This window comes from Podarcis raffonei, chromosome 10 (assembly GCF_027172205.1).
Source record: "Podarcis raffonei isolate rPodRaf1 chromosome 10, rPodRaf1.pri, whole genome shotgun sequence".
Classification (NCBI taxonomy): Eukaryota; Metazoa; Chordata; class Lepidosauria; order Squamata; family Lacertidae; genus Podarcis; species Podarcis raffonei.
The window spans coordinates 68,830,320-68,843,616 of record NC_070611.1 but is presented as its reverse complement, the minus strand read 5'-3'; the positions used below and the strand labels follow the sequence as shown (position 1 = coordinate 68,843,616).

The following is a 13,297-nucleotide window of genomic DNA, read 5'->3' as shown; positions in this document are numbered from 1 at the left end:
CAGCTTTAGGATCTGTCCTTCCAGTGAGCACTCAGGGCTGATTTCCTTCAGAATGGAGAGGTTTGATCTTCTTGCAGTCCATGGGACTCTCAAGAGTCTCCTCCAGCACCACAATTCAAGAGCATCCATTCTTTGGTGATCAGCCTTCTTTATGGTCCAGTTCTCACTTCCATACATCACTACTGGGAAAACCATAGCTTAAACTTTCCTTGAAATGAGGAAGGGGCAAATTTCTTACGTGACTATGAATTAGCCAGCCAAAACATCTGGTCTTTACTACAGTATATTTTCAATTGTCTCATAAGACTCATGACTGAGAGGTTTTTTTCTTGCGACTCGAATATACGAGGTCAATGTTAGGGCTGATATTACAGGCACGGCTCACTAGCAAGTCAATAGTTAGCTTCATTTTAAAAACAATAATCTTTCTCCCCCCCCCTCACCGGCTTTTAGGTTTGAAGCAAAAGGTATGCAGAGCGAGAAGCTAACCCAGCACTAGAAGGGCATCTTTTGTGGTTCAAATCCCTCAAATTAAACGGTGTGCTCAACCTTTGCAAATCTGTTTCTAGCAGCCTGAAAAAAAGAAGAGGGTCTCTTTGTTCAGCTTCGGGCACCAGCCCTGCCCAGCAGTAATTTATAGGAACATCCTTTAGCTTTGTTGGAACCGAAAATCAGCAGGGACTGCGCTGCCATTAAAGGAAGATGCCACACTGCAATTCTGCTGGTGGCTCGCAGTTCAGTGTTAGAGCATCTGCTTTGACATGTACAAGGAGAAGAAGAAGAGGAGTTTGGATTTGATATCCCGCTTTATCAGTACCCAAAGGAGTCTCAAAGCGGCTAACAATCTCCTTTCCCTTCCTCCCCCACAACAAACACTCTGTGAAGTGAGTGATGCTGAGAGACTTCAGAGAAGTGTGACTGGCCCAAGGTCACCCAGCAGCTGCATGTGGAGGAGCGGAGACGCAAACCCGGTTCACCAGATTACGAGTCTACCGCTCTTAACCACTACACCACACTGGCTCTCCAAGTTCAGCCCCTGGCATCTCCAGGTTGGGTTGCGAGAGGCTCCCCTGCCTGAAATCCTGGACATCCCCTGCCAATAGGTGTAGGAGATACTGAACTAGCTGGATCCATGTTCTGACTCATGATAAGGCAATCTCTTTTATAAAGACCATCAGTATTGTCCCTTCTGATGCAACACGACTCTTCCAGTTCTCAAAGCAGAGACCTCCCCAAGCCCTGCAAGCTGATGGTGCTTCAAGTCAGGATGGAGAACCTACAGGCTCCTAGATGTTGACGGGACATTGACATTACATGACTACTGGAAGCAGCTTCCCAGGGTTTCAGACAGGGTATGGTCCCCAACTCTAATTGGAGTTGCTGGGGGATGCTCAAGAGATGCTTAGAGAGCCAGTGTGGTGTAGTGGTTAAGAGCGGTGGACTTGTAATCTGGCGAACCGGGTTCGCTTCCCCGCTCCTCCACATGCAGCTGCTGGGTGACCTTGGGCCAGTCACACTTCTTTAAAGTCTCTCAGCCCCACTCACCTCACAGAGTGTTTGTTGTGGGGGAGGAAGGGAAAGGAGATTGTGAGCTGCTTTGAGACTCCTTCGGGTAGTGATAAAGCGGGATATCAAATCCAAACTCTTCTTCTTCTTCTTCTCAACCGCTAAGCCCCTTCCTCGAGACATTTTCAACTGAGAATGAGAGCTCTGTTCCTGGCAAACGGGCCCTAGGTTTCCAAGGCTACCATATGGTGCTTTTCGTGAACGTTTATTTCCCTGCCAGCCATCGATCCCGTCCCAGACTAGGCTAGAAGCCTTTGCCCCAGCCGCCCTCTGGCCCAGCTATCTCGTAGAGCAAGGCCCGTCAGGAACCTGTTACCCTTCTTGGCCTCGTCTGGGCCGGGTTGATAAGAGCAGGAGGCCGAGTTCCTCCATCCGCTTGGCCCGAGCCAGAAAATTATTTTTATCTAGCCAGCGCCTTGGGAGCGGAGCAAGCAACACATCCTCAAACAAGCTTGTCCCCTCGGAGGTTTGTGTGCGATAGGGAGCAAGAACTGCGTGTGGGTTTTGAGAATGGTTTTAACCTCTCCCTGGCGGCAAAGACAAGCATTTATTATCTTCAGCTCAAAGGCCAAAGCACCGTCAGTTAACCCTGCCCTGGTGACCCGTCAAGGGAGGAATGAAACTTGAATATCTCAATTTTGGTTTCCCGTTTTTCCAACCTTAGCTCCAGTCCTTAACATTTCCATGTCAGTTTGTGATTTATTTGCCTTTTTAAAGTCCTCCTGAAAAGTCATCACCGTTTTAGTGCAAAATTCTCCTAAGACGCCCATTTCTGCCTGCAATTTTCGCTAGCGCATACATTTTTGCAACGCGATATCCCTTCAAACGATGCATTTTTACATAGGCAATTTGTGCTGAGCAAACTAGGCATCTTCAGACAACTTGGAGGTTTGTTTGCAACAGCAGGAAAGTTCTTCTTTTGACCAGATTTTGATTTTGGTGAGATTCATTGCTTCCCTTGCTTATGGCGAGCAATTTTTTAAAAAATCCAGGAGTGGAGAAATACAACTCTGGGACCTTCTCTTCTTCACAGTCTCCCTCATAACTCAGCTGCTCTTGAGAGAGTCTGCGAAGAAGCCTTTGATTCCTTTAACCCCTTTGCTCCCACTTAATCGGAAAAGGCTGCAGAGGTAAAAAGGGATTTCCCAAAGCCCAGCTTGCAGTCCCCACACTCAGGAGTGCCAGTGGTTCCTCAGACAGTTCTGCTTCGCATTCCACCACCTCTATGGCTCCATGCCACTGACGTTGGCGCAAGCAGGCTCAGGACGGGGTGAGCTGGGTGTGTCCCCCTCCTGCTCCTCCCGAAGTTATTCTTTTGCATTTCCCTTTCCTGCTATTAATAGATTCTGAGCCAGCCTTAAGCGCCGTGTCACCAAAGGTGGCTGGACGTAGAAGGAAGTTGTCCAGATAGGAAATGGCCCCGAGACAAGAATCGGGAACGCGATGCAAGAGGACCCCCTAAATGGCTCAGATGAAGGTGGAGGAGGGACGGAAGGAATGAGACGAGTCTTTTTCCTTTCTTGCTTTTGTTTTTGTTTTGTTTTTAAGCCTTTGGTGCTTTGCTCCAATATGGCCTTAAATAGAAATATTTATAATACAGTGGTACCTCGGGTTAAGTACTTAATTCATTCCGAAGGTCTGTTCTTAACTTGAAACTGTTCTTAACCTGAAGCACCACTTTAGCTAATGGGGCCTCCCGTTGTCGCTGCGCCACCGCCATGAGATTTCTGTTCTCATTCTGAGGTAAAGTTCTTAACCCAAGGTACTATTTTTGGGTTAGCGGAGTCTGTAACCTGAGGCGTCTGTAACCTGAAGCATATGTAACCCGAGGTACCACTGTACAGATATTTGGAATGAGTTTATACAGAATGTAATACATTATGAATAACCAGAGTTGTATCAGGAGTATAACATTTTTCTCTATAGGAAATGTATAGATTTTACCTACTGTATCACTTTTGCCCCTTTCTTTTTCAGAATTTGTTTTTCCTATTCCTTTATGACTTATTTCTTTATGAATGAGATTGTTCTAATAAAATACACAAACAAACCAATAGCTTGCCTCTAGGTATAACTGCTCTATCCTGACTCACAACCAACAGTTCAGGATCTCAATCTAAACTAGAGGAAATCTGTCTCTCTCATAGGATCAAATTCAAAGTGCAAGCACAAAGCTCGGGAGACTGAAGCCCAGGGACCAGATTTGATCCTCCCAGCCCGTCTCACTGGCCCCCCACTGACCCTCCTTTGCACCCCAAATGTTTTTTGCCTGACTGGAATATGCCCTTGAACATGTTCCTTGCTTGGCTGGATGGAAGATAAAGAGTGTGTATGCAATATTTGCATCCATTGCTCTGCCCATTTTTTTCCCTCTGGCCCTACCCACCCCAGGCATGTGTGGCCCTTGGGTGCTTGTCCATGTGGCCCTCAGACAGAAAAAGTGGTTTACGATTCTCCTTGCACTGACTGTGCATTAGCTCATAGCTTGTTGTTTCAGCCTCTAGCTCACATGTTGAATAGATGAACCAATCAGAGCTTGGGAGCAACGGTTATCCCAGGCTAGCTGGCAGCATGTAAGCCAATTGTTTATACCAGTTGCTGGGAATCGCACGCCAAGAGAGATCTGTTGTGCTCAGGTCCTGCTCGCAGGGATGCCTGGTTGGCCGCTGTGGAACCAGGATCTAGATGGGCATTGGCCTGACCCTGCAAGGATCTTCTGCAGGAATCTCGACTGAAGCATCCATGGCAGAGGCCCACCTAGCCTCTGCTTAGTAAATGGTGTTAGCGATGATGATGTCCTTCGGAAGGTTGTGGGGATGGGGGAAAGAGAACAAGTTAACCATTTCCAAAACATGCCTAACTCTCTGAGTCTTTTTAGGAACTACCGTAGCTGGAACCATGAGTGGCACGTTGGTGACGCCCACAAGCAGTGCTAAGTCCACCACCTTAACCCCCGGAAGTACCACTCCTCCAAATGCGACCCTGAAGACCACCGTCTCTGCTACTACAGCCAAAAGCAGTGTCTCGACAACTGCAGGAAGCCCCCCACTGAGTACGCTTGCGGGGACCACTAATAAACCCACAGACACAACTTCAAGTGGAGTCAAGGGATCTTCTGTCGCCATAGCTACGTCAGTGGCTGCAACCACCCCCAAACCAACTGTAGTGGCATCAACCAAAACTACACCTGCGACCCCCCGGGAGACAACAACGTCCTTGCCAGGCGTTGGGTCAAAAGCAGTGACCTCGACGCCACACTCTGGCGTTGTGACAACAAGTGCCCCGACTCTGAAGCCAGGCAGTTCAGCTGCTGCCACTCCAGGTACTGTACTCAGATCCTTGGCCCATCTAGTGTAGTGCTGTCCACACTGGCTGGCAGCAGTGGTTGTTGTTGTTGTTATTTATTAGTTAAATTTATATACCACCCTTCGTCAAAAGAGGGCCTTCTCGGTAGTGGCGCCCGCCCTGTGGAACGCCCTCCTATCAGGCTGAGAGTTCAACAGGTGCAGCGGAAGAGACGCCAGTGTGAAAGGTGCCTGCGAGCCCAGACTGCAAGGTGTTTTATTCAGAAAAATCCCTGCCTCGTTCTCGGGTGAAAAAGAAAACTGACCATGGAAGTCGTGGTTTTGCATATAATAATAATAATAATAATAATAATAATAATAATAATAATAATAAATAATTTATTTATATCTCGCCCTTCTGGTTCAAAAACCGGGCTCAGGGCGGCTAACAACAAATTTAAAACACTTTAAAAGACTTAATTATAAAAGCAGCATAAAATGCAGTATAAAAACATGAATAACAATAAAATTCAAAAATCAATTAGATAGTAATAATAGTTAGGAGGGAGTGTTGATTTTCCTCACCCCGGCTTTTTTCTTTTTAAACAGGGAAGAGCCCAGGCACCACGCCAGGTTCAGGAGACATCACCACTGTTGCTTCTACAGCAGAGAAATCTACAAACAAGGCCGTCGTCCCTGCTGCAACGCCCACAGAGAAGCCAAAGGAAGCCGAGTCAACAACGAGAACGGCGACAACGAAAGAACTTGGGGGGACGGCGGGCAGCACAGCCACGCATACGGCGGGAGCAGTTCCACCACCGCCCAGCTCAAGTTCTGGGACTTCAGTCACAAGGAAGACCCCCTCAGCCTCTCCGCAGCCCCCCGTCGCGTTTCCCGATACTTCTTTCGTAGCCCAGACCAAGGTACCCAGGGCTCAGCCCAAAGCAGTGTATCCTCTAACTTTCTGCTTATTTCTGAGGGAGTTTTCTCCCTGAATGCTTTGGTTGAAGGTCTCCCTGCTATGTACAAGGCCGGGAGGAAGACAGGTGAAACCTTTCCGTTCCTTTCCCCCTTCAAATTATACACCGTTTTTGTTCTGCTTGCCTCAGTAAAGTGCTCTCAGGACTTTTCTCTCTGGGCTCCAACTGCGTTATTTCCCTGCAGAGCCCAAACAAGGGTGAGGCCAGAGGTTTGCCTTTGTGGACAGCCTTTGTTTTCGTTAGAGATGCTGTGTGTTTTTTCCATTCCATGGGAATTCATTCAGCCTTTTTGTTGTCTGGTTTTTTCCTAGATTGTCTGTGAAAAAGTGGTGCCACCAGAAGACCAGGCAATCATTTTGACCTTGAACCAATCCACGCCATGTGTAAGTACCTCCCAAGGAGTCTCTTTTTGGTGGTCTCATACGATTAGAATTTTATGGAGCTTCTCTCCTTGGGGGGGGGAGCACTATTTATCCTGGGGTGATAAATAGTGCTTTCCCTTTTGGAGCTGTCGTCTTCTGAAGACCCTCAAGTTTAAACAATGCTCAGCGTTCAGTTTCCTGAAATTGTTAGGCTGTGATAGCTCCCCGGTTGGCCTCATACTTTACTCACTGCTGCCGCCACCTGGCCACTATTCCCTTCTTTGCCATCTGCACTACCCTGGAAAAAGCAACTTTTCCTCTCTCTTTTGGATACAATTTATTAATTTTATGATAACAAAAATACAATAAAAAAAACCCAAAGAACATCACAATCAAAATCATACATCTTAATTGACTTCCCTCCAGCTCCTCCTCCTGGTTCCAATTTTTTTTTTTACTTATTTATACTCGTCCACAGAATCTTACACTCTTAACTATCCAGTTTTAAAACCTTATGCATATTATTACAAGTGACCTTTAAAAGTTCAGCTAATGTGGAAATCAATACACAAAGCTTACTGATTATACCTGAACACCAGCAAACCCTCCTAAGTGGATTTTAACACTCAGGCTAGTTGGTCCCAAGCTGTCCATGCTAGCAGCTTGAATTAGTGAGATCCCACTTCCTCGCTGCTCCGGATAGCAAACTGCAGATTCCAGACACTCTTCAAGGATTGCCCCGCATGCCACACAATTGCAGCAGTCCAGCTGGGTGTGGTTACAGCGGCCAGGTACCTATCTCAGCCATTGTATTTGCATATGGGGATGGATTCACATTTTAACTTGAAATGGGTGGTTTGAAAGCCGCCAGAACAAGCTCTGAATTGTCAGCATCCACTAAAAAACCCCATCCAGCTGGGATTTTTAAGACTTAATGTTTGCAGGGTGCACTCTGCAAAGTGTTTGATGCAACGTCCAGCAGGTTAGTCCTACAATTCAGCTAAAAATAGACAGCAGGTTAAGTACAGTCATGGGGCCCCCAGTTTCCAGTACCCTCCCTCCTGCCCTTGTCCCTTGTGAGTTGACTTGCAAGCGTGTGAATCAAGGCGGCGAGTGTCTTTCAGCTCATTATGGCAGCTGTGATATCATCTTTTCCGGCAGCCAAGTCAGGAAGTCTGCAGGCCTGATTTGCGCAGGGACATTGTCGGAAATAATCGCTAACGACAAGCGCCAATTACGTTTTGAAACAGACCCTCGTGAAATCCTCCAGAACTGTCTAACCCCACAGTTATTTGGGGTGTTCTGGGGGTATTCCCACAATCACAATAGCAATTTCCTCTCCCTCACCTTCCTTCGCTGCCCTGCAGGGCAAGATTCAGCTGTGAAATAATGGGTGTCTTCCGTCAGGCCTCTCTTAGGAACAGAATTTTCCTCTCAGGAGGAGGAGAAATGAATAAAATAACCCTCCTTTGTCCCAGGTGGTTCTCAACAGATAACAAGACCCTCTGATGCTTGGAGTAGACAAACACGTCAATTTCTTTCAGTTCCTGGGTTTCTTCAGTCTTAATTTTAGTTTTCCAAATATAGGTGTCAGTTTTGCAATGTGTTTTGTCTTTTTTTTAAAAAAAATGCCTCAGTGTGCATTTCCCCTCACATAAACATTTGTCTGTGCACATTGGCTTGCAATGTGCATTTTTGTTATTTTCACCAATCTATGCGCACTTCCTCTTGAAATGTGGTTGGACGTGCGCTTTGCAAAATTTTGGTAAAGTGTTCGTTTTGAAGGATAGTTGCATTTCAGCCCCTGTGCCGTTCCAGGAAGGGCAAATTGGGTTCACGGCAAAATGCAAACAGAGCCAGTCCCCCCCCCCCCAAGTCCTACCTGAGGCGTTCCGCTCCACATTGAAAGCAGCTGCAGATCATGTAGATCGGTGGGAAGCAATTCCAGTGGATGGGTCAGTGAAGAAAGCCAAACCTGGATTTGGGTCTTTCCCAACATATTCCTCAAGGGCTCAGATGACCCACTTGCCTCATTCCAAGTTCCTCTTCACGAGGTCACAAAAACACCTTACATTTGGGGTCATTTTCAACACTTGTTGCCAATGTGTTTTCAACGTTCCTGCTCCTAGTAAATGCATAGGGTTGCTATTGGTATATAAAGTCCTTAATGGCTTGGGCGCAGTTTACTTGAGGGATCGCCTTGCCCCATATATGCCCAACCAACAGCTCCCATTTGAGGTAAAGGGACCCCTGACCATTAGGTCCGCTCGTGGCCAACTCTGGGGTTGCGGCGCTCATCTCGCTTTATTGGCCAAGGGAGCCGGCATACAGCTTCCGGGTCATGTGGCCAGCATGACTAAGCCGCTTCTGGTAAAGCAGAGGAGCGCATGGAAACGCTGTTTACCTTCCCGCCGGAGCGGTACCTATTTATCTACTTGCACTCTGACGTGCTTTCGAACTGCTAGGTTGGCAGGAGCAGGGACTGAGCAACGGGAGCTCACCCCGTCACGGGGATTCGAACCACTGACCTTCTCATCGGCAAGTCCTAGGCTCTGTGGTTTAACCCACAGCACCACCTGCGGCCCTTTCCAGTTTGAGGTACTGGCACATAATCCCAGTTCTGCATTTGTAAGGACTCAATCTTTTCGTGTGGCATCACTTAACACTTGGAACTCCCTGCCTGTTGACACCTGCCTTCACTATACTTTTCCCTTCAGGAAATTGCAAAGTTACAATGGTTTCCCTCGTTTGCCCAGTGACGCCCAAAATTGGGTGTGGAGTTGACATTTGCAAGGGAGCCTTTTTCTGGAAGTTTTTTTATTCTCCTCCAAACTCTGCCCTGATAGATAAAGAAGATAAAGAATCAGTGGGAGGGTGAGGGTGAAGCATGCCTCTTTCTTATTACCAGCTGCTTCTTATCACCAAATGTCCCTTATGCCAATTTGCTTGCCATTGTACCTCAAGTGCGACTTTAGCCGAGCTAAAGGCTGCTTAGTTCCAGCCTTAAACTTGTGGGAATCTCAGATTACAGTGGTACCTCTGGTTGCGAACGGGATCCGTTCCGGAGGCCTGTTCGCAACGTGAAAAGCCCGCAACCTGAAGCGCTGCAAGTGCGCAGTGCAATTTGGCGCTTGTACGCATGCGCGAAGTGCAATTTAGCACTACTGTGGATGTGCAAGCGGCAAAACCCGGAAGTAACCCTTTCTGGTACTTCCAGGTCACTGCAGGACGCAACCTGAAAAAACGTAACATGAAGCGAACGTAACATGAGGTATGACTGTATTCTCTCTTTCTTGGTGGGGGAGAGTTGTCTCCTGAGCCTTTAATGTACCAACCCGGTCCGAAAACCCAGGAACCAAATTCCTGCTATAACTCCAACATGCTTGGGGTTTGACGTCTGACTGACTGGGGCCAGTGGGGGGGGGTTTCTTCCTTCCACCCCACCCCAAACTTTCTCTCTCTCTCACTCTCTCTGATTCAGCATGTGTTTGGTGCTCGGTTTGTTGATTCAAGTGATATTACCTCATTCTGGGGAAGGGATGTTAGTTTTAGATTCCTGCTAGTGTGGGAATTCGATTAGCTCAGATTGTCCAGGCCTGTTAAGTCTCGCCAAAGAATGTGCAATGCTTGAAAGGCCATAGAGGGGTGCAAAGTGGACTTTTGGGGGGAGGAAGGGATGGGGGGAGGGTACCCCGTGAGTGAACCGGACTGGCCTCATCCAGTCAGCGCAATCCCAAAGGAAGCTTCAACAGCATTTATGTATGTGGCCACAGCAGCAAGGATTCTCTGTGCATAGAAATCGTAGGAGGAGAGAACATCTTCAAAGGGACAACGGTTGATGAAAATCTTAGAATATGCAGAGGTGGCAGAATTTAAAGCACTGATAAAAGAGACAAATTTAGAATCTTTTCAGGAAAACTGGAAACCCTTTCTAGTCTATATAAAAAGGCTGTTTCCCATACCTGAGGACCACAGCAGTGTAAGAAAATAGCAGAATGTATTAAGCAAACATGTTAGAGAGGAAGAAATTAGACAAGAAGGAACCTTAAAATGTATCTATATGTCATTTGAGTTAGAAACATTGGTGCTGGCTAAGCAGGAAGTCTCTAGTTTTGTTGCATTGGAATATACCGTATTTTTCCGCGTATAAGACAGTGCTTTTTGCTAAGAAAAAATTAGGCAAAAATTGGGTGTCGTCTTATTCATGGATAGTGAATGTGGGGGGGGCATGCGATTAATGGCGGCAGGAAGCAGGAGATTGGCAGTGGCAATTGGGCGGCCGATTGGAGGCTGCGGCGAGGTATGCGATTGGCAGTGGCTGTGGCAAGCGATCGGCAGTGGTGGGCAGGCGGGTGAGTGATTGGTGGAAGCGACCTCCCCCCCCCAAAAAAAGCTAAACAACTTAATTTCTTAATTTTGGGTTAAAAAAAAATAGGGGTCGTCTTATACAAGGGGGTATCTTATACACAGGAAAATACGGCAATTGTCGAGTAACAAATGTAACTTTCATGTATGGAAAAAAGAATAAAATGTTATTAAATAAAAAAGAGCAAAAACGCCCACTGTTCAGGAGAATCCTTTAAATAGTTGGTAGTAGCAATTCTGAGCATGCGCAAAGTGCTTTCCCTCATAAATCAATGAGAGAGAGAGAGAGAGAGACCTTTCCCACCCCTTCGCCATTCTGGTTTTCCTCAAACCCCCTTCCATCTCAGCCTGTCCTCTTCCAACCCCTTCTCCTTATCCTCACATTTCGTCCCTGAGCAGCTTTGTTTAAAATCTTAAATTTGCCACAGTGAGTCCGTTTCGACTGTGGAAAGGGAAAGGATATGATCTAGATTTTTTATTTTATTTTTTTGAGTGAGGGGAGGCGATGTTCAGGCGCAGCTCCGTTCTCCTGGAGACCTTGACCCCCTCCCCTTTAACAATCCATCTTAACAATGTCGTTCCACGCCCAGGGACTGTTCCTTCCTGTCTGGCAGGCCGCGGCGTCCTGTCCCCGTCCCTTAGCACCTCCAAAGAGTATTTCTCCAAATATTTAGACAAAACAGTGAACAATCCAGGACATCGATTTCCCCCTTCAGCCTTACCCACCCAGGAAAAGAAAGGGAGAAAGAACTTTGCTCTGCTTTCAGCTGCCTTAAATGGGGAACCCTGTCTCTCCTGGGGAAGAAGGGCAGAGACATTTCGCCCGCAGACGTAACTGCTACCACATAACTGCATTTGCAAAGAAAAAAAACCAATCTTTTAGTGCAGTCCTGCCTATCTGTTGCAACTCCCAGCTTCTTGACATTACGCAGTTGCCTTGGTTGGTTTGGTTGTCGGTGCCTTCTGAACACTTCTTTGTATATCTACCCAGATAAATTTATGCGTATATTTATTTTAAAAACTATTCATTTATCTATTTTTTTATTACGGTGGTACCTCAGGTTACAGACACCTCAGGTTACATACGCTTCAGGCTACAGACTCCGCTAACCCAGAAATAGTACCTCGGGTTAAGAACTTTGCTTCAGGATGAGAACACAAATCGCGCGGCGGCGGCAGCGGGAGGCCCCATTAGCTAAAGTGGTACCTCAGGTTAAGAACAGTTTCAGGTTAAGAAAGGAACTCAAGAACAAATTAAGTTCTTAACCCGAGGTACCACTGTATTCTGTTAAATCTGTTGTCTTTCATATATATATATATATATATATATATATATATATATATATACACACACACACACACACACACACACACTTTTTAATTGGGTTTTTTCTAACATCATTTCCAACAATCATATAACATAACTACTTATCTTATACAATATTTTAGACTTCCTTCAACACCTCTGATCATTTTCCATTCTTTATCACTTATTCTGCATTTCTTAATTTCTCTATTACTCTTAATTATCATTAACTAGTAATTCGCCTCATAGTCTTTCTTGCAATATTTCAAATAGTCGTCCTTACAAAACTTCTTGCAATCCTACTAGCGTAATCCGTTCATTACAATTACTTTTCAAATAGTTCATATATTTACTCCAGTCTTCTAAGAAACTCTGGTCCCGAAGGTTTTGAAACCTTCCTGTTAATTTATCCAGTTCTGCAGAGTCCATCAATTTCATCCGCCATTCTTCTTTCGTCGGTAATTCTTCTTGCTTCCATTTTTGTGCCAATAATATTCTTGCTGCCATCACTGCATATAAAAACTTACAATCCTGTCTATTAATATCATCTTAAATCTGCTGTTTCAAACGTCTGTCTTGATCACTAGTTTGTACTGTTTTATGTAAACCACATAAGGGTTAAAAAAATAATAATAAGCGGTATAAATCCTGCTAAATAAAAGAAATTGTGCAATCAAACAAAAAGGGGCCACTGCGAGAATAGAATGCCGGACTAAATGAGCCGCTATCCTGGTAAAGCAGTCTCATGTTCTTATTAACTGAAGCTAAGTGATGCTGGTACAACCTTGCGGGTTAAGACTGTGCCGTTTTAATGTGCCTGGGACACGGGTGGCGCTCTGGTCTAAACCACTGAGCCTCTTGGGCTTGCCGATCCGAAGGTTGGCTGTTCGAATCCCCACTGCGAAGTGAGCTCCTGTTGCTCTGTCCCAGCTCCTGCCAACCTGGCAGTTCGAAAGCACACCAGCGCAAGTAGATAAATAGGTACCGCTGAGGCGGGAAGATAAAAGGCGTTTCCGTGTGCTCCGATTTCCGTCATGGTGTCCCGTTGCACCACATGTGGCACAGAGTGTTTGTTGTGGGGGAGGAAGGGAAAGGAGACTGTTAGCCGCTTTGAGACTCCTTCAGGTAGTGATAAAGCGGGATATCAAATCCAAACTCCTCTTCTCCCTCGCTTCACTGTCATTGTAGGATCAATTGGCATCTCAGTTGCCACTAATTGATACGTCTGACAGGCTGTGGTTCTCGAGAGACATTGTAGTGCACCTCAGGGGGTGAAGTCAAACCGGTGCGTCAGAAGCACCAAAGAGACCTCCCTGGGGTGCAAGCCAGGGCAAGTGTGCATGGAGGTTCAGACGACAAGACCCCTTTCTAGGCCTGCCTGATGGGGTCCAAAGATATTCCGCAAGGCAGTGGAGGGTGAGGATCCGTTCTGAC

General features: G+C 46.3%; 1 protein-coding gene across 1 annotated transcript in view; it reads left to right on the top strand.

The window, feature by feature from the left end:
* Positions 1–13,297, top strand: part of PODXL (podocalyxin like) — a 73,151-nt gene that overhangs the window by 46,824 nt on the left and 13,030 nt on the right. Inside the window, exons 2-4 of the mRNA XM_053407187.1 lie at positions 4,445–4,888; positions 5,460–5,773; positions 6,142–6,213. Of these exons, the coding sequence (XP_053263162.1) occupies positions 4,445–4,888; positions 5,460–5,773; positions 6,142–6,213 (830 nt within the window). The remainder of the gene's footprint in view (positions 1–4,444; positions 4,889–5,459; positions 5,774–6,141; positions 6,214–13,297) is intronic.